Raw genomic sequence first — 18,675 nt, 5'->3', positions numbered from 1 at the left:
GAATTAAATAGGACAGGGGCAGGGCGGGGAGCTCCAATGCTGGAATGTCTAATAAAGAGGAAGTGAGAGAGTGGTGATATGAGCAGGAAATCAATAAGTGGCACAGGTTGGAGCGGAAAATGTAAGTGAAAGTATGTAACACTGATCAAATCCAGAGTTCCATATACCCACCTCCTATATTGAGGAAAAAGCCTGCCCCTTTCAATCTTTCCCTTCTCACCTTAAACCTCTGTCTTCTAGTTTTAGGCTCTCCTGCCCTAGGAAAGGCTGTGACCATGGACCTTATCTATGCCCCCTGTGGTTTTTTAAAACTTCCATAAGGTCATTCCTCCACCTTTTACCCCAGAGAAACCTGTCCTAGCCTGTCAAATCTCTCCTTGTAACTAGCCTTCTGCTCCCTTTGACATGCCTGTGAATTTTTTCTGCACCCTCTCTAGCTGAATCACATCCTCCCCTCTAGTAAGGTGATCAGAATTGCACACAATACTCCAAGTGTAAACATTTTATATAGCTCTAATTGAACATCCCAATGCTTTAACTGAATGCCTCAATGTTTGAAGACAGGGATACCCAGTGCCGCCTTCACCAACCTGTGTGTGTCACAACCTTTGGAAAAGGTGTTGTTACTATTGAGAGAATTACCAACAAAGGGATACAACTACAAAGTAATGGCCTGTCTTTCAAAACCGAGATGCGTAGAAATTCATTCTGTGACGATGGCGAGTCTCCAGAATTTTCTGCCCCGATGCTTATGGCAGCCAGGTCACTGGGTGTATTTAAGGTGGAGATAGATCTTTAAAAGATAGAGAATTATAAGGAACAGGTACAGGAAAGGAATTGAGATCAGCATAGGTTAGCTATGATCATATTAAATAGTGGGGTAGATTAGATGGGCCCAGGCACCTACTCCTGTCTCTGTTTCCATTATGACATTAAAAAATTATTTTTCCTTTGACTACTTTTTCCTGACACTCTCAATCTGCACACTCCCCTGAAGATGGAATCTCACACATTAGTAAACTTGCATTCTGAATTTCATGGGCATTGTGTGTGATTTGTGTGGATCAGTGACAAGTCCTAATCTAATTATAAGGAAAGCCTTTTTCTAGTAAACTTTACTAGATTGTATTCAAGAATAAGAACCCTGGCTGACTTCCCTACAGCCTTCAAACAGCTGCAGTATTTTCTTGGCCATTTTATTTTCTATAGAACAATGTTTGAAGCATATGGGTTCAGTATATATCTATACTCGTAGCTAACTCATAACCTGTCTTTCCAGGGTTGCTAAATGAGAGGATAAAGAATTGACCTATTTGAAGCAATCTGGATTATATTTACTTTCATGCTGTATAGCATTATTACATTAACATATGTAACAAATTTGGAAGATAGTGGAAAAAAAATAAACACCAACTCCCTTTGAATAGAATCTCTTCCAAATACCTGCTAATATATTTAGAATGTAGAAATCTACAGCACATGACAGGCCCTTCAGCCCACAATGTTGTGCCGACCATGTAACCTACTCTAAAAACTACGTAGAATTTCCCTGCCACATAGACCCCTATATTTTAAGCTCCGTGTACCTATCTAAAAATCTCTTAAGAGACCCTATTGTATCTGCCTCTACCACCACCATTGGCAGTGCATTCCACGCACCCACCACTCTCTGTGTGAAAAACTTACCTCTAACATCCTCCTGTACCTACTTCTAAGCACCTTAAAAATACTCCCCCTTGTTTTAGCCATTTCAGTCCTGGGAAAAAGCCTCTGGCTTTCCACAAGATCAATGCCTCTCATCATCTTGTACACCTCTATCAGGTTACCTCTCCATTGCTCCAAGCAGAAAAGGCCAAGTTCACTCAACTTATTTTCATATGGCATGCTCTCCAATCCAGGCAACATCCTTGTAAATCTCCTCTGCACTCTCTATAGTATCCTCATCCTTCCTGTAGTGAGGTGACCAGAACTGCACACTGTACTCCAAGTGGGGTATAACTATAGCTGTAACATTACTCCACGGCTCTTGAACTCAATCCCATGATTGATGAAGGCCAACACATCATACGCCTTCTTAACAACACTGTCAACCTGCGCAGCAGTTTTGAGTGTCCTATGGACACGGACCCCAAGATCTCTCTGATTCTCCACACTGCCAAGAGTCTTACCATTAATGTTATATTCTGTCTTCAAATTTGACCTACCAAAATGAACCACTTCACGCTTATCTGGGTTGAACTCCATCCGCCATTTCTCAACCCAGTTGTGCATTCTATCAATGTCTCACTGTAACCTCTGACAACCCTCCAAACTATCCACAACTCCTCCAACTTTTGTGTCATCAGCAAACTTACTAACCCACCCTTCTACTTCCTCATCCAGGCCATTTATAAAAATCTCAAAGAGGAGGGGTCCCAGAACAGATCCCTGCGGAACACCATGGTCTCTGACCTCTATCCAGAATACGAAGCATCTACAACCACCCTTTGCCTTCTGTAGGCAAGCCAATTCTGGATCCACAAAGCAAGGTCTCCTTGGATTCCACACTTTCTGACTTTCTGAATGAGCTTTGCGTGGGGAACTTTATCAAATGCCTTACTGAAATCCATATTCACTGCATCCACTGCGCTACCTTCATTAATGTGTTTTGTTACATCGTCAAAGAATTCAATCAAGCTCATAAGGCATGACCTGCCCTTGACAAAGCCATGCTGACTATCCCTAATCAGATTATGTCTCTCCAAATGCTCATAAATCCTGCCTCTCAGTATCTTCTCCAACAATTTGCCCACTACTGAAGTAAGACTCACTGGTCCATAATTTCCTGGGTTATCTCTACTCCCTTTCTTGAACAAAGGACCAACATTTGCAACCCTCCAATCTTCTGGTACTTTTCCTGTTCCTATTGATGATGCAAAAATCATCGCCAGAGGCTCAGCAATCTTCTCCCTCGCTTCCCACAGTAGCCTGGGGGTATATCTCATCCGGACCCGGCAACTTATCTAATTTAATATCTTTCAAAAGCCCCAGCACATCATCTTTCTTAATTTCTATATACTCAAGTGTTTCAGTCCACTGTAAGTGATCCCCACAATTGCCAAGGTCCTTTTCCCTGGTGAATACTGAAGCAAAGTATTCTTTAAGTACCTCTGTTGTCTTCTTCGACTCCATGCACATGTTTCCACTATCATACCTAATTGGTCCTGTTCTCACATGGCTCATCCTCTTGCTCTTCACATACTTGTAGAATGCCTTGGGGTTTTCCTTAATCCTGCAAACTGTTGCTCTGCCTGACATCATTCTACCCTCCTGGGACTCAGAGCCAACCAGAGTGCTATTGGTCTGGCTGCTTCTGCCTTGCCACCTGCCTCATCACTATCCAAAGGGATATACCTGTTGCAGAGGGGAATGGCCTCGGGGGACCCTGCACTGACTTCCTTCTCCTCTTACCTCTCTCTGTTCACCCACATACTCCCTGAATTTTGCACTCTGGGTGTAACCACCTGCTCAAAAGTCTTATCTATCAATTGCTCTGCCTCCCGGATGATCCTTGGTTCACCCAGCTCCTAAATGCAGTCTTTCAGGAGCTGGGGTTGGCTGCACTTCCAGCAGGTGTAGTCATCAGGTTCCATGCATTCCCACATCCTACAGGAGCAGCGTTTCACTGCCATCCTATCTGTACTGTACTATGGGCAACCAAGACCAAACCAGCAACAACAAAATGAAAAACCTACCCTTCTTGCCTGTTTCCCTAGCCTCAGCCTCTAAATTCCCACTCTGATGGTAGCTGCTCCGCTAAACCCCATCTGTCTTTTATGGTTTAAAAAATAAGAAAAAAAAACCCATGCATTTGGTGGCGATATATTTCGATATCAGTTACATTTCTACTGTCAACTGTTGCTTTCGACATCAGTGCATCAATTTAAATAATTGATACTTGTTGCATGGGGAGCAATCTCTCCATGGAAACAAATTAGGAATTGAAGCTAATTCTTTTACTTGCGGTGGTGCAAAAGAAGTTTGTAAACCCTGTAGAGTTTTCTCTATTTCTGCATAAATATGACCTAAAATGTGATCAGATCTTCACCCAAGTCCTAAAACGAGATAAAAAGAGCCAAATTAAATAAATAACACAAAAAACATTATACTTGTTCATTTATTTATTGAGAAAAATGATTTGTTATGACATGTATTTGTTGGAAGACGTATGTGACCCTCGGGGTAATACCTTTTACAAAAACTAAAGTCAGGTGTTCCAATCAATGAGATAAGATTGGATGTGTGGGTCGTAGGGGTGCCCTACCCTATAAAATAGATGCACAAAGTTAAGGTTACTGGCAGAGCCTGCTCTTGTCAAGCAAGATGTTTATGTGCCCTGTTCCTCGACCAAATCAACTTTCAGAGGACCTTAGAAGAAGAATTGTAGAGATGCACGAAGCTGGAAAAGGCTACAAGAGCATTTCTAAAGACCTGAGTGTTCATCAGTCCACAGTAAGAGAAAATGTCTACAAATGGGGGAAAATCAGTACTGTTGCTACTCTCCCCAGGAGTGTGTGTCCTGAAAAGATCACAGCAAGAACACAATGTGCAGTGCTGAAGGAGGTGAAAAAGAACCCAACGGTAACAGCAAAAGACCTTCAGAAATCTCTAGAACTTGCCAAAGTCTTGGTTCATGTGTCCACTTTAAGAAAACCACTGAACAAGAATGGTGTTCGTGGAAGGAAACCATGTGGATGTTCTACAACTCTTCTGGGACAATGTTCTGTGGACAGATGAGACAAAAGTTTTAACTTCTTGGGAAAAATGCACACTGTTATGTTTGGAGGATAAAGGGCACTGCGCAGGACACCATAACCTTATCTCAACTGTGAAGCATGGTGGAAGGAGCGTCATTGTTTGGGGCTGTTTCGGGGCTTGCAATCACTGAGGGAACAATGGATTTAAAATTGTATCAAAGCATTTTACAGGAGAATGTTGGGATAGCAGTCTGTCTCCTGAAGCTTAATAGTTGGATAATGCAACAAGACAATGGTCTGAAAGATGAGAATAAATCAAAACAGAATGATTTAAAAAGAAGAAAATTTGTGTTTTGGAATGGCCGACTCAAAGTCCTGACCTTAATCCTATAGAAATGTTGTGGAATGACCTGAAGCAAGCAGTGTATGCAAGGTAGCCCACCAATATCCCAGAGTTGAAGCAGTTTTATAAGGAGGAATGGCCTAAAATTTCTCCAAGCCGATGTACAGGACTGCTCAATGGTTACTGGAAACATTTGGTTGAAGTTATTGCTGTACAAGGGGTTCACACCAGGTTCTGAAAGCAAAGGTTCACATATTTTTTCCAACAAATACATGTAATATTGGATCATTTTTCTCAAGTAAGTGAACAAGTATGATGTTTTTTGTGTTATTCATTTAGTTGAGTTCTTTTTAACTAGTTTTAGGACTTAACGTGAAAATCTGATCACATTTTAGTTCATATTTATGCAGAAATAGAGGAAGTTCTACAGGGTTCACAAATTTTCTAGCACCACTGTATTCAATTTGATTTTAAAGTGAAAGTATGTAACATTTCAATCAAATCTAATTCCTTAATGTACAAGAATGCATTTTGGGAAGTTTCATGATCACATCCGCAAAAGAATCATCCATTTCTGGCTTTGCCTTGCATAATTTTAAGTGCTTCAATAATGTTGTTCTTGTAACTTCGCTGTCTTAGTAAAATAAGATCTGTTTTTCTTCCCTCATTCTGGTAAATCTTAAAGCTTCTGTGAAGCTCAGAACTCTGCATATTGAAGGCACCAGAGTGAACATTATTTACACATCCAGCCTTCAACGGAGCAGTTTCCAATAAAGTGAGACACAAAGGCTCTGCCTATAATGTTGAGGCGCCAGATATTTTGGATAATCCAATAAACTTTTCATTCTTTAATATATGTGATTATATGATAAGCATTCACCTATGGAACTAACCACTGTAATCTAAATGCTACCCTGACTTTATTCTGCAGTTGTTAACAGTGTGAGGACTGACATGGACCTCAGTTATTGCAATATTCTGTATATTACAGTCAATAGCAAATGAACAATGCTTGCCTTTGCTTTAAAAAGTTATTCACAATGTCTTAGTGCTTTGAACTTGCATGATAAACAGGGGCCAATGTAGTCAGGTTTGGATGATTGCAGGCAGACTGATCAGACACACTGACGCATTCGTCAGAATGCGTAGAATATGATGTGGGATTGGTTGAGAAACAAATATCAAAATTCATTTAAGTAACATTTGGGAACTAAAATCTTGACATCAAATGAACTCCATTCACCAGAATGGGAAAAGAGACAGTAAAAATTCAGTTCCTGCTGATGAAATGGATTACAACATAGGAGGCAACTTGGCTGCTGTTTTCATACCAGATCGCTATCAGTTCTGCCTCCCAGTTATGAACGTTTTATTTTCCAATTCTATCTTGAAGGGCATAATGGAATTTGCCTCGACTATGTCAGCAGGCAGTGCATTCCAGATGCAAATCATAATTTTAAAACGGATTCCATTTTATTTTACAGCTGTGTCTACTTTAGTCCTTAACCGCTCTGCAGCCTGCCATTATCCACCATCTCCAGATCAGTTTGTGTACTGTTATGGAATATCACTTCCCCCTTCCTGTCTCTCCCTTCTACCCTTATAACTCTGCACCTGCACTCTATTCTCATTAATCTTTTCAGGACTCTCTCATGCTTTCACAGCTTTGCTTCAATGAGGTGACCAGAACCAAACTCATTGTAAAGCAATGGTCTAGACAGATTTCCCTGCTTTATTACTTTATGTCCTATTGATAAAACCCTATCAGCCACTTCTTCAGACTGCCCTTGCAATTTTCAGTAACTTGTGCATCTTAATTCTGAGTCTGTCTGCTTCAACATTCCTTTTCAAAAAGTATTGTCTGTATTATCTCCACTTAGCAATCCACTTTAAATTGCCATGCAAGTTCAGTCCAAATCACTGAATTCACTGATTTGCTCTTACCATTGGCACCAATTACTTGGAAGAATTGTCAGTTTTGCCCACTTCAAATGTCAAACACTTAAAACTTATTAGAGAAAAAGAATTGTGCATGGGAAATCTGTGGAATTTTCATCGCCTGCATGTACTGGACAGATCATTTAGTCTGAACATGCTTTTATGAGAGGATTTCTTTCCCTAGAAAGAAAGCTCATAAAAATACAATCTGTTTAAAAATGAATTATTGTCAACAATGCAGTGCTGAATTTTAGAATTCTTAAACATTTCAGTCATACTGTGACAATCACATTTCTTCAGTATATCAATTTCAATTGAAGGTAAGTTATAAACTGCCAACAGCTATTAATACCTCGTGATTCATTTTTGCTAGTCTGCAGAGTTCAGCTAAAATTTGCATCAGTTGACACAGAAGGTGTTTACCCCTTTCCAACACCATTCTATCAATATTGTCTTACTTTACTTCATTTTACTTCCCTCTTGTTAGAAGATGACCAAATATTTTTTCTTTTACTTACGATAGGCATTTGAACACCTACATCAACTGGAGTTGATCAAACCAATGGAAGGTTTATCAGTCCGAACCCAGAAAGAATTTCAGCTGGTGAAACTACTACTGGACAGCAGTCAGATAATGGATGCACTGCATAAGTATCCACATTGTCCAACAGACGTCCGTCTCTGGGCATCATCTCCTCTGGAATAAGCCACTTCAAATTGGAATTTGTAAATTAAGGAATTTATGTTTGTTTATACATTTTTACTGGAAAAATTAAAGAGACTTATGGCAGTAAATGAAAATTATTTGCTAATAAAATGCCAGAAAAATATCCTAGTTTCATGAATATGCACTTGTCCTCATGAAGAAATTAGTGTTCATTACCTTTTCTACCCACCTGGCTTCACCTATCACCCTCCAGCTATACACTTTCCCCTTCCCTCTCCTCCATCTTTTAATTCTGTCATCTTCCTCCTTTCTTTCCAGTCCTGAAGAAAGATCTGGGCCTGAAAAGTCATCTGTTTATTTATTTCCATAGACGCTGCCTGACCTGCTGAGTTCCTCATGTTTACCAGTGCTGTACTCCATCTGCCAGACCCATGCCCACTTACTCAACCTATCTGTATCTGTCTGCAGGCTCTACGTATCCTCTGCACAATTTTCCTTTCCACTCAATTTAGTGTCATCGGCATTCTCTGCACACTTTGAATAGAAAGGGATCGGTTTATCACCAGCCATCCCAACAGCATTCAAAACACCTCCATTGCAATCTCTATTGCTGATGTAAGATCATTCTTATTGAGATTTAACACGTGGAAAACGTCTAGCCTGGATGGTGTCCCTGACTGTGTCCTGAGATCCTACACAGATCATCTGACAGGGGTATTTACAGATATTTTTAACTTTCCCTGCTTCAATCTGAGGTTCCTACCTGCTTTAAAAGGACCATGCTAGTACATAAGAAAAGCAAGGTAACCTGCCTACCACCGAGTGGTTCTGCCATCCACTGTCATGAAATGTTTTGAGAGGCTAGTCACAGCATCCATTAACTCCAACCTCCCAGTCAACGTCAATCCAATGCAACTCACCTACGTCGGGTTTCACCAATACACCGGGAACACCAGACACAGTATATGACCCCAACAGACTCTCAGGTGAAGTGTCGCTTCACCCAGGACTGTTTGGGGCCCTGAATAGTAGTGAGGAGGATGTGTAGGGGCAGGTGTAGCTCTTGTTCCACTTGCAAGGATAAGCTCCAGGAGGGAGATTAGTGGATGGGATGAATGGACAAGGGAGTCATGTAGAGAGTGATCCCTGCAGAAAGTGGGGAGAGGGAAAGATGTGCTTGGTGGTGGGATCCTGTTGGAGATGGCGGAAGTTGCAGAGAATTATGTGCTGGACGTGGAGGCTGGTGGGTGGTAGGTGAGGACCAGAGGAACCCTATCCCTGGTTGGGTGGCAGGAGAATGGAATAAGAGCAGACGTGCGTGAAATGGTAGCGATGCAGCTGAGGACAGCGTTGATGGTGGAGGAAGGGAAGTCCCTTTCTTTGTAAAAGGAGGACATCTCTTTTGTTCTGGAATGAGAAGCCTCATCCTGAGAGCAGGAATTGAGAGAAGGGAGTTACACTTTTACAAGTAACAGGATGGGAGGTGTAGGAAGCTGTGAGAGTCCATAGGTTTATAATAAACATCAGTAGATAATCTGTCTCCAGAGATAAAGACAGAGAGAGTGAGAAAAGGGAGGAATAGGAAATGGACCAGATAAATTTGAAGGCAGGGTGGAAGTTGGAGGCAAAGTTGATGAAGTGGATGAGCTTCACATGGGTGTAGGAAGCAGCACCAATGCAGCCACTGATGTAGAGTAGGGAAAGTGGGGGACAGACACCAGTGTAGGCTTGGGACATGAACTTCAACATAGCCAACAAAAAGGCAGGTATAGCTGGGACCCATGCAAGTGCCTATGACTACACCTTTTGTTTGAAGGAAGTGAGGGAGGATGTGTAGGGGCAGGTGTAGCACTTGTTTCACTTGCTCCAAAGGAGAAATTATTTAGAGTAAGGACATGTTCTGCTAGATGGAGAAAAGTGGTGGTGGAGGGGAACTGGTTGGATCTGGTGTCCAGAAAGAAACAGATTTGAGGCCTTCCTGGTGGGGGATGGAAGTGTATAGGGATAGCAAAAATGATGATGGGGACCAGGGAACCTGAAATTAATGAAAAGATCCAGAGTGTGTGAAGTGTCATGGATGTAGGTAGGATAGGGACCGAACTGCAGTGGGATAAAAACAGAGTCAGGGTATGCAGATATGGGTTCAGTGGGGCAGGAACAAGCTGAAACAATGATTTTGTGGATTTGGGTAGGAGGTAGAAATGGGAGGTGCGGGTTGTGGGAACTAGAGGTTGGTGGCAGTGGATGGCAGAGCCTTTTCCTCAATGCACCCACCTCAGTAATAAGCAACTGCTATGAGAGGCTGGTCAAGGAGTACATCTGCAACGTGCCGCCACCCACACTGGACCCCCTACAATTTGCCTACTGACACAACTGATCGACAGACAATGCAGTAGCCACAGCTCTACACACCGTCCTTACACATCTGGAGAAGAGGGATGCTTATTTGAAAATTCAGTTCTTGGACTACAGTTGAGCATTCAACACCATAATTCCCTCCAGACTCAACAAGAAGCTCAGAGACCTCGGCCTTCAACCTTCCTTGTGCAGCTGGATCCTGGACTTGCTGTCAGATTGCCAGCAGGTGGTAAGAGTGGGCTCCCTCATCTCCAACCCTCTGACCCTCAATACAGGTACCCCTCAGGGCTGTATACTAAACCCCCTCATTTACTCTCTATATACCCATGACTGTGTTGCCACCCACAGCTCTAATCTGCTAATTAAATTTTCTGATGACATGACATTTACTGGCCTAATCTCAAATAATAATGAGGCAGTCTACAGAGAAGGAGTCATCTCCCTGACACAGTGGTGTCAAGAAAACAACCTCCTCCTCAACATCACAAAAACAAAGGAGCTGGTTGTGGACTACAGGAGGAATGGAGACAGGCTAACTCCTATAGAGATCAATGGATCTGGGGTTGAGAGGGTGAACAGCTTTAAGTTTCTTGGCATAAACATCACCGAGGATCTCATATGGTCTGTACATATTGGCTGTGTGGTGAAAAAGGCACAACAGCACCTCTTTCACCTCAGACGGCTGAAGAAGTTCAGTGTGGGCCCCCAAATCCTAAGTACTTTTTACAGGGGCACAATTGAGAGCATCCTGACTGGCTGCATCACTGCCTGGTATGGGAACTGTACTTCCCTCAACTGCAGGACTCTGCAGAGAGTGGTGCGGACAGCCCAGCACATCTGTAGTTGTGAACTTCCCACTATTCAGGGTATTTACAAAGACGGGTATAAAATGGGCCCGAAGGATCACTGGGGATCCGAGTCACCCCAACCACAGCTGCTACCATCTGGGAAATGGTACCACAGCATAAAAGCCAGGACCAACAGGCTCTGGGACAGCTTCTTCCACCAGACAATCAAACTGCTTAAATCATGCTGATGCCACTGTATTTCCATGTTATACTGACTATCCTGTTGTTCATAGTATTTATTATAAATTACTATAATTGCACATTTCACATTTGAACAGAGACATAAAAGATTTTTACTCCTCGTGTATATGAAGGATGTAAGTAATAAAGTCAATTCAATTCAAATCAATGTCAGTAGAACAAAAGAGCTAGTCATTGACTTCAGGAAGGGTGGGTTGGGGTGAGTGCATATGCTCCTGTCTACATCAACGATGCTGAGTTTGAGCAGGTTGAGAGCTTCAAATTCCTCGCTGTGAGCATCACCAATAGCCTGTCTTGGTCCAAGCATGTAGATGCCTTAACCGGGAAAGGATGCCTCAACCTGCCTCTGCTTCCTCAGGAGGCTAAAGCAAATTAGCATATCCCTGTTGACCATTCCCAATTTTTATCGATGCATCACAGCTTGCTATGGTGACTGCTCTGCCTATGACAGCAAGAAACTGCAGAGAATTATAGACACAGTTCACCATGTCACAGAAACCAACCTCCCCTCTGTGGATTCATGTCTATACTTCCAGCTGTCTCAGTAAAGCATCCAGAATAATTAAATCACACCCTTATTTTTGGTGAGGGTGAGACTTGATTGCAGGATTAGCAGCACAGTGTTCCAGGTTTCGATGTGATTCAGTGAGAGGGAGTAGCAGGGGAGGCATGGCATTACTAGTCAGAAAAAAAGGTCACAGAAGGGCACAGTCAGTGCAGACTTGAGGGCTCGTCTAGTGAGGCTTTATTGATAGAACTGAAGAATAAGAAAGGTATGACCGCATTAATAGGATTATATTCTAGACCACCCAACAGTCCTTGGGATTTTGTGGAGCAAATTTGTAGGGAAATTACAGACTGTTACGAAAAACTTAGGATTGTGGTAGCAGGTGATAGTAACTTTCCACTTATTGATTGGGAATCCCATACTGTAAAAGAGCTGTATGGAGAAAAGTTTGTCAAATGTATTCAGGAAAGTTTCTTTAATCAGTATATGGAATCACCAACTAGAGGTATCGTGATACTTGATCTCCTGTTAGGAAATGAGACAGGGTAGGTCACAGAAGTTTGTGCAGGGCAACACTTTGCATTTAGAGATCATAGTGCCTTCAGTTGCAAGGTAATTACAAAAAGGGATAGATCTGGTCCTCGGGTTGAGGTTCTAAATTGGAGAAAGCCAATTTTAATGGTATCAGAAAGGATCTGGTAAATGTGGATTGGGGTAGTTTGTTTTCTGGCAATGGTGTACTTGGGTAAGTGGGAGATCTTCAATAGTGAAATTTTGAGAATGCAGTTGTTATGTTCCTATCAGAATAAAAGACAAGGTAACAGGTTTATGTAACCTTGATTTTCAAGTGATATGGAGGCCCTGTTAACAAAAAGGAGTCACAGAGCAGGTTTAGGCTGGCAGGAATGAACTAGGTTCTTGAGGAGTATAAGAAATGCAAGAGAACACTTGAGAAAAGAAATCAGGGGGGCTAAAAGAAAGCACAAAGTTGCCCTAGCAGACCAGGTGAACGAGAATCCTAAGGGCCTCTATAGGTGTATTAGGAGCAAAAGGACAGCAAGGAACAAAATTGGTCCTCTGAAAGATCAGAGTAGTAATCTATGTATGGAGCTGAAAGAGATGGGGAAGATATTAAATGGATTTTTTGCACCTGTATTTCCTTTGGAGACGGACAGAGAGTTTATAGATGTGAGACAATATACAGATTACAGAAAGTGCAGAAGTTGCAGAGGCCCTGGCGGAGATATTTAAAACATCCTTATCCTTAGCCTTGGGTGATGTGCTGGAGGATGGGACAATAGCTAATGTTGTTCTGTTGTTTAAGAATAAGCCAGGAAATTATAGACCGGTGAGCCCAACATCAGTTATGGGAAAGTTATTGGAAGGTATTCTAAGGGACTAGTTATAGGACTATTTGAAAAGACAGGGACTGATTAGGGATTGTCAACACAGCTTTGTGTGTGGTACGTTGCATCTAACCAATCTTATCAAGTTTTTCAAGGAAGTTACCAAGAAAGCTGATGAAGGCAAAACAGCAGGCGTTGTCTACGTGGACCTCTCTGTTGCCTTTAGCAAGGCCTTTGACAAGGACCCTCATGGGAAGTTGGCATTCAAGATGAGGTAGCAAATTGGATTAGACATTGGCCTTACAGAAAAGGCCAGAGGATGGTTGTTAAGGGTTGCCTCTCCGACTGGAGGCCTGTGACAAGAGATGTTCCGCAGGGATCGGAGCTGGCTCCATTGTTGTTTGTCATCCTTATCGATAATGTGGATGATAATGTGGTCAACTAGATCAGCAAGTTTGCGGATAACACCAAGATTGGGGGTGCAGTGGACTATCAAAGATTGCAGTAGGATTTGGGCCTGCTGAAAAAATGAACCGACAAATGGCAGATGGAATTTAATTCAAACATGTTTGAGGTGTTGTACTTTGGGAGGACCAGCCAGGGCAGGTCTTGCATGTGGTGTTCTGTAGGGATCTGTTCTGGGACCCCTCCTCTTTATGATTTTTATAAATGACCCGGATGAAGAAGTCGAAGGGTGATTTAGTAAGTTTGTTGATGGCACAAGGGTTGGAGGTGTTGTGGATAGTATGCAGGGTTGTCAGAGGTTACAACGTGACATTGATAGGATGCAGAACTGTGCTGAGAAGTGGCTGATGGAATTCAGCCCAGATATAAATGTGAAGTGGTTCATTTTGGTAGATCAAATTTGAAGGCAGAATATAGTATTAATAGTAAGACTCTTGGCAGTGTGGAGAATCAGAGAGATCTTGGGGTTCATGTCCATAGGATACTCAAAGCTGCTGCGCGGTTTGACAGTTTTGTTGGGAAGGCAAATGGTGTGTTAGCACTCATCAACCGTGGGATTGAGTTCAAGAGACGAGAGGTAATGTTACAGTTATATAAGACCAGACCCCACTTGGAGTACTGTGTCCAGTTCTGGTCACCTCACTACAGGAAGGATGTGGATACTACAGAGAGAGTGCAGAGGAGATTTACAAGGACGTTACCTGGATTGGAGGGAATGCCTTATGAGAATAGGTTGAGTGTATTTGGCCTTTTCTCCTTGGAGCAACGGAGGATGAGAGGTGACCTGATAGACGTGTATAAGATGATGAGACATTGATTGTGTGGGATAGCCAGAGGCAATTTTTTCCCAGGGCTGAAATGGCTAACATGAGGGGGCATAGTTTTAAGGCACTTGGAAGTAAGTACAGAGGAGATGTCAGGGGTACATTTTTCACCCAGAGAGTGGTGGGTGCGTGGAATGCATTGCCAGCAATAGTGGTAGAGACAGATACAATAGGATCTTTTAAGAGACTCCTAGATAGGTCCATGAAGCTTAGAAAAATAGAGGGGTAAGCAGTAGGGAAATTCTAGGCCATTTCTAGAGTAGGTTACATGGTTGGCACAACATTGTGGGCTGAAGGGCCTGTCATGTGCTATAGATTTCTATGTTCTATGTACATGGTGAGCAGTAGGGCACTGCGGAGTGTGGTAGAACAGGGGGATCTGCAAATACAGTTACATAATTCCTTCACATGTAGACAGAGTAAAGAATCCTTTTGGCAAACTAACCTTCATAAATCAAAGTATTGAGTACAGGAGATGGGAAGTTATGTCAATATTGTATGAGACATTGGTGAAGCCTAATTGGAGTATTGTGCATCACTTACCTACAAGAAACGTAAATACAATTGAAAAAGTGCTGAGAAAATTTACAAGGGAGTTGCCAGAACTTGAGGACCTGAGTTATAAGGAATAGGTTAGGACATTATTCCTGGAATGTAGAAGATTGAGGGGAGATTTGATAGAGGTATACAGAATTATGAAAGGTATAGATAGAGTAAATGTAAGCAGGCTTTTTACACTGAGGTTGGACAAGATTACAACTAGAGGTCATGGGTTACGGGTGAAAGGTGAAATGTTTAAGGGGACCATGAGAGGGAATTTCTTCACTCAGAGGGTGCTGAGGGTGTGGAACGAGCTGCCATCGCAAGTGGTGGATGCAGGTTCGACTTCAAGGTTCTTTGACAAGGTCCTGCATGGGAGGTTAGTTAGGAAAATTCAGTCGCTAGGTATACATGGAGAGGTGGTAAATTGGATTAGACATTGGCTCGATGGAAGAAGCCAGAGAGTGGTGGTAGAGAATTGCTTCTCTGAGTGGAGGCCTGTGACTAGTGGTGTGCCACAGGGATCAGTGCTGGTCCATTGTTATTTGTCATCTATATCAATGATCTGGATGATAATGTGGTAAATTGGATCAGCAAGTTTGCTGATGATACAAAGATTGGAGGTGTAGTAGACAGTGAGGAAGGTTTTCAGAGCCTGCAGAGGGACTTGGACCAGCTGGAAAAATGGGCTAAAAAATGGCAGATGGAGTTTAATACTGACAAGTGTGAGGTATTGCACATTGGAAGGACAAACCAACGTAGAACATATAGGGTTCATGGTAAGGCACTGAGGAGTGCAGTGGAACAGAGGGATCTGGGAATACAGATACAAAATTCCCTAAAAGTGGCGTCACAGGTAGATAGAGTCGTAAAGAGAGCTTTTGGTACATTGGCCTTTATTACTCAAAGTATTGAGTATAAGAGCTGGAATGTTATGATGAGGTTGTATAAGGCATTGGTGAGGCCGAATCTGGAGTATTGTGTTCAGTTTTGGTCACCAAATTACAGGAAGGATATAAATAAGGTTGAAAGAGTGCAGAGAAGGTTTACAAGGACGTTGCCGGGACCTGAGAAACTCAGTTACAGAGAAAGGTTGAATAGGTTGGGACTTTATTCCCTGGAGCGTAGAAGAATGAGGGGAGATTTGATAGAGGTATATAAAATTATGACGGGTATAGATAGAGTGAATGCAAGCAGGCTTTTTCCACTGAGGCAAGGGGAGAAAAAAACCAGAGGACATGGGTTAAGGGTGAGGGGGGAAAAGTTTAAAGGGAACATTAGGGGGGGCTTCTTCACACAGAGAGTGGTGGGAGTATGGAATGAGCTGCCAGACGAGGTGGTAAATGCGGTTCTTTTTTAACATTTAAGAATAAATTCGACAGATACATGGATGGGAGGTTATGGAGGGATATGGTCCGTGTGCAGGTCAGTGGGACTAGGCAGAAAATGGTTCAGCACAGCCAAGAAGGGCCAAAGGGCCTGTTTCTGTGCTGTAGTTTCTATGGTTCAACATTTAAGGGAAATTTGGATAGGTACATGGATGAGAGGGGTATGGAGGGCTCTGGTTCAGGTGCAGATCGATTGCACTAGTAGATTAATGGTTAGGCCAGACTAGATGGGTCAAACAGCCAATTTCTGTGCTGTAATGTTCTATGGCTCTTTGTTTCCTTGAATGCTCTTTCACATCTTTCTGACCATTCCCACTTTGCTCCTGTCTGTAACAGTGCTCAATGGGTGCAGCACCTCTCATCTGAGCAAAACACACACACAGACAATGCTGGGGGAACTCAGCAGGCCAGGCAGAATCTATGGAAAAAAGTACATTTGACGTTTCAGGCTGAAACCTTGTGGCAGAAGGTGCTGGGGAGTAGATTTAAGAGGAGGGGGGAAGGGAGAGGGGCGAGAAGCACCAGGTGATAGGTGAAACCTGAAGGGGGAGGGATGCAGAAAAGAGCTGGGAAGTTGATCAGTGAGATGAGGTGAGAGAGGAAAAAGGGGATGGGAAATGGGGGGGTGGAATGGTTGGAGGCTATCAGGTTGGAGGGTACCCAAACAGAATATTAGGTGTTATTCCTCCAACCTAAGTCTGGCCTTATCCCAACAGTGGAGGAAGCCATGGATGGACATATTGGAATGGGAATGGGAAGTGGAATCAAAATGGGTGGCCGCTGGGAAATCCTAGTTGTTCTGGTGGATGGAGGTAGATACTTGGCAAAGCGGTCTCTCAGTCTACGTCGGGTCTCACTGATGTACTGGAGACCACACCGGGAGCACCAAACACAGTAAATGACCCCAACAGACTCACAGATGAAGTGTCACCTCACCTGGAAGGACTGTTTAGGGTCCTGGATGGTAGTGAGAGAGGTGGTGTAGGGGAATGTGTAGCACTTGTTCCGCTTGCAAGGGTAAGTGCCAGGAGGGAGATCAGTGGAGAGGGACGAATGGACAAGGGTGTCGCGTAGGGAGCAATCCCTGTGGAAAGCAGGAAGAGGGGGAGAGGTAAAGCTGTGCGTCGTGGTAGGATCCTGTTAGAGGTGGCGGAAGTTGGTTCTAACTTGGGTATTTACATTGCAGGGAGAGAGAAAGACAGCAATGTGCATGTGTAGACAACAGATCAACGTGCATAGGTAAATTATCAGTCTATACGTTGTGCTAAGGTGAGTCATTGCTCTAAGTGAAATAGATCCATACATTAACCTGGCTCTTGTGTTTTTCTCCCAATAGTTTCTGAAGTTACAAAAATTAAGTTTTATACAGCTGCAACATTACTTCACAGCTCTTAAACTCAATTTCCTGACTAATGTTGGCCAACATGCCGTGCACTTTCTTAACTACCCTATCGATTTCTGCAACAGCTTTGAGGGATTTATGGACATGAACTCCAAAATCCCTCTATTCCTTCACCTTGCCAACCTTCAAATTTGACCTTCCAAAATGAATCACTTCACACTTTTTTCAAGTTGAACTCCATTTGCCACTTCTCATCCCAGCTCTGCATCCAGTCAATGTCCCATTGTAATCTGTGACAACTTTCCACACCATCTACAACTCTACCAACTTTCATGTCATCTGCAAACTTACTAACCCACCCTTCCACTTATTTATCCAAGTCACTGAGTCTTTCAAGGTGATGAAGATGATTGAAGAAGGTAGGGATGTGGATGTTGTCTATATGGATTTTAGTGAGGTATTTGACAAGGTCTCTCATGGGAGGCTTACCCAGAAGATTAAGATACATGGGATCCACAATGAAATACCTTTTGGATTCAGAATTGCCCTGCACTTAGAAGATGGAAGTGCAGAACACTACAAGTCATGGTCTTCCAGCCAGAATAAATCCATATTCACTAGTAGCGTTCTGCGCCACTAGCAGGGATCTGTACTGGGATCTGGTCTTTGTGATGTGTAGAAATGACCTGGATGAAAATACAGGTAGGGAAGAAAGTTTGCAGATGATATGAAGATTGATGTTATGGATAGCGTAGAAGACTAGTAAAGAATACAGCAGGACACAGATCAGTTGCTTAACCCAGCCAAATACGTAGTGTTACTTTATAGGAGATCAAGTGTAAAGGGACAGTACTCTATACCTTAACAGTATTGATGTGCATGCAGGAGGAACAAGCCCATAGCTTCCTGAAAGTGGCTGCACAGTTTGTTAGGGTAGTAAAGGTGGCATATGGATTATTTTCATTTATCATTAAGAAACTCAGTTCGAGAGTCAGGAAGTTATGTAGCAGGTCTATAAAAGTCTAGTTAGACTGCATCTAGAGTATTGGAGGCCTTGGAGAGGATGCATGAGGTTTACTAGGATGCTGTCTGGATTAAAAGTGATGTTCTATACGGGAAGGTTGGCCAGTGTTGGGTTGTTATCTCTGGGACGCGGAGGCTGAGTGGAGAT

At 42.8% G+C, this 18,675-nt stretch overlaps 1 protein-coding gene across 4 annotated transcripts in view; it reads left to right on the top strand.

Annotated features, from left to right (window-relative positions):
* The window catches only part of orc4 (origin recognition complex, subunit 4), a 130,331-nt gene extending 122,496 nt beyond the window's left edge, over positions 1-7,835 (top strand). For all 4 annotated transcript variants that reach the window (XM_072258627.1, XM_072258628.1, XM_072258629.1 and 1 more), the window contains one exon: positions 7,541-7,835. In XM_072258627.1, the coding sequence (XP_072114728.1) occupies positions 7,541-7,723 (183 nt within the window). In that variant the 3' untranslated portion in view covers positions 7,724-7,835. The remainder of the gene's footprint in view (positions 1-7,540) is intronic.
* Positions 7,836-18,675: the final 10,840 nt, after the last annotated feature.

The sequence above is a fragment of the Mobula birostris genome, chromosome 5 (genome assembly GCF_030028105.1).
Source record: "Mobula birostris isolate sMobBir1 chromosome 5, sMobBir1.hap1, whole genome shotgun sequence".
NCBI classification, from domain to species: Eukaryota; Metazoa; Chordata; class Chondrichthyes; order Myliobatiformes; family Myliobatidae; genus Mobula; species Mobula birostris.
Note: the sequence above shows the minus strand (reverse complement) of the source record. Positions and strands in the feature narration are given on the sequence as shown.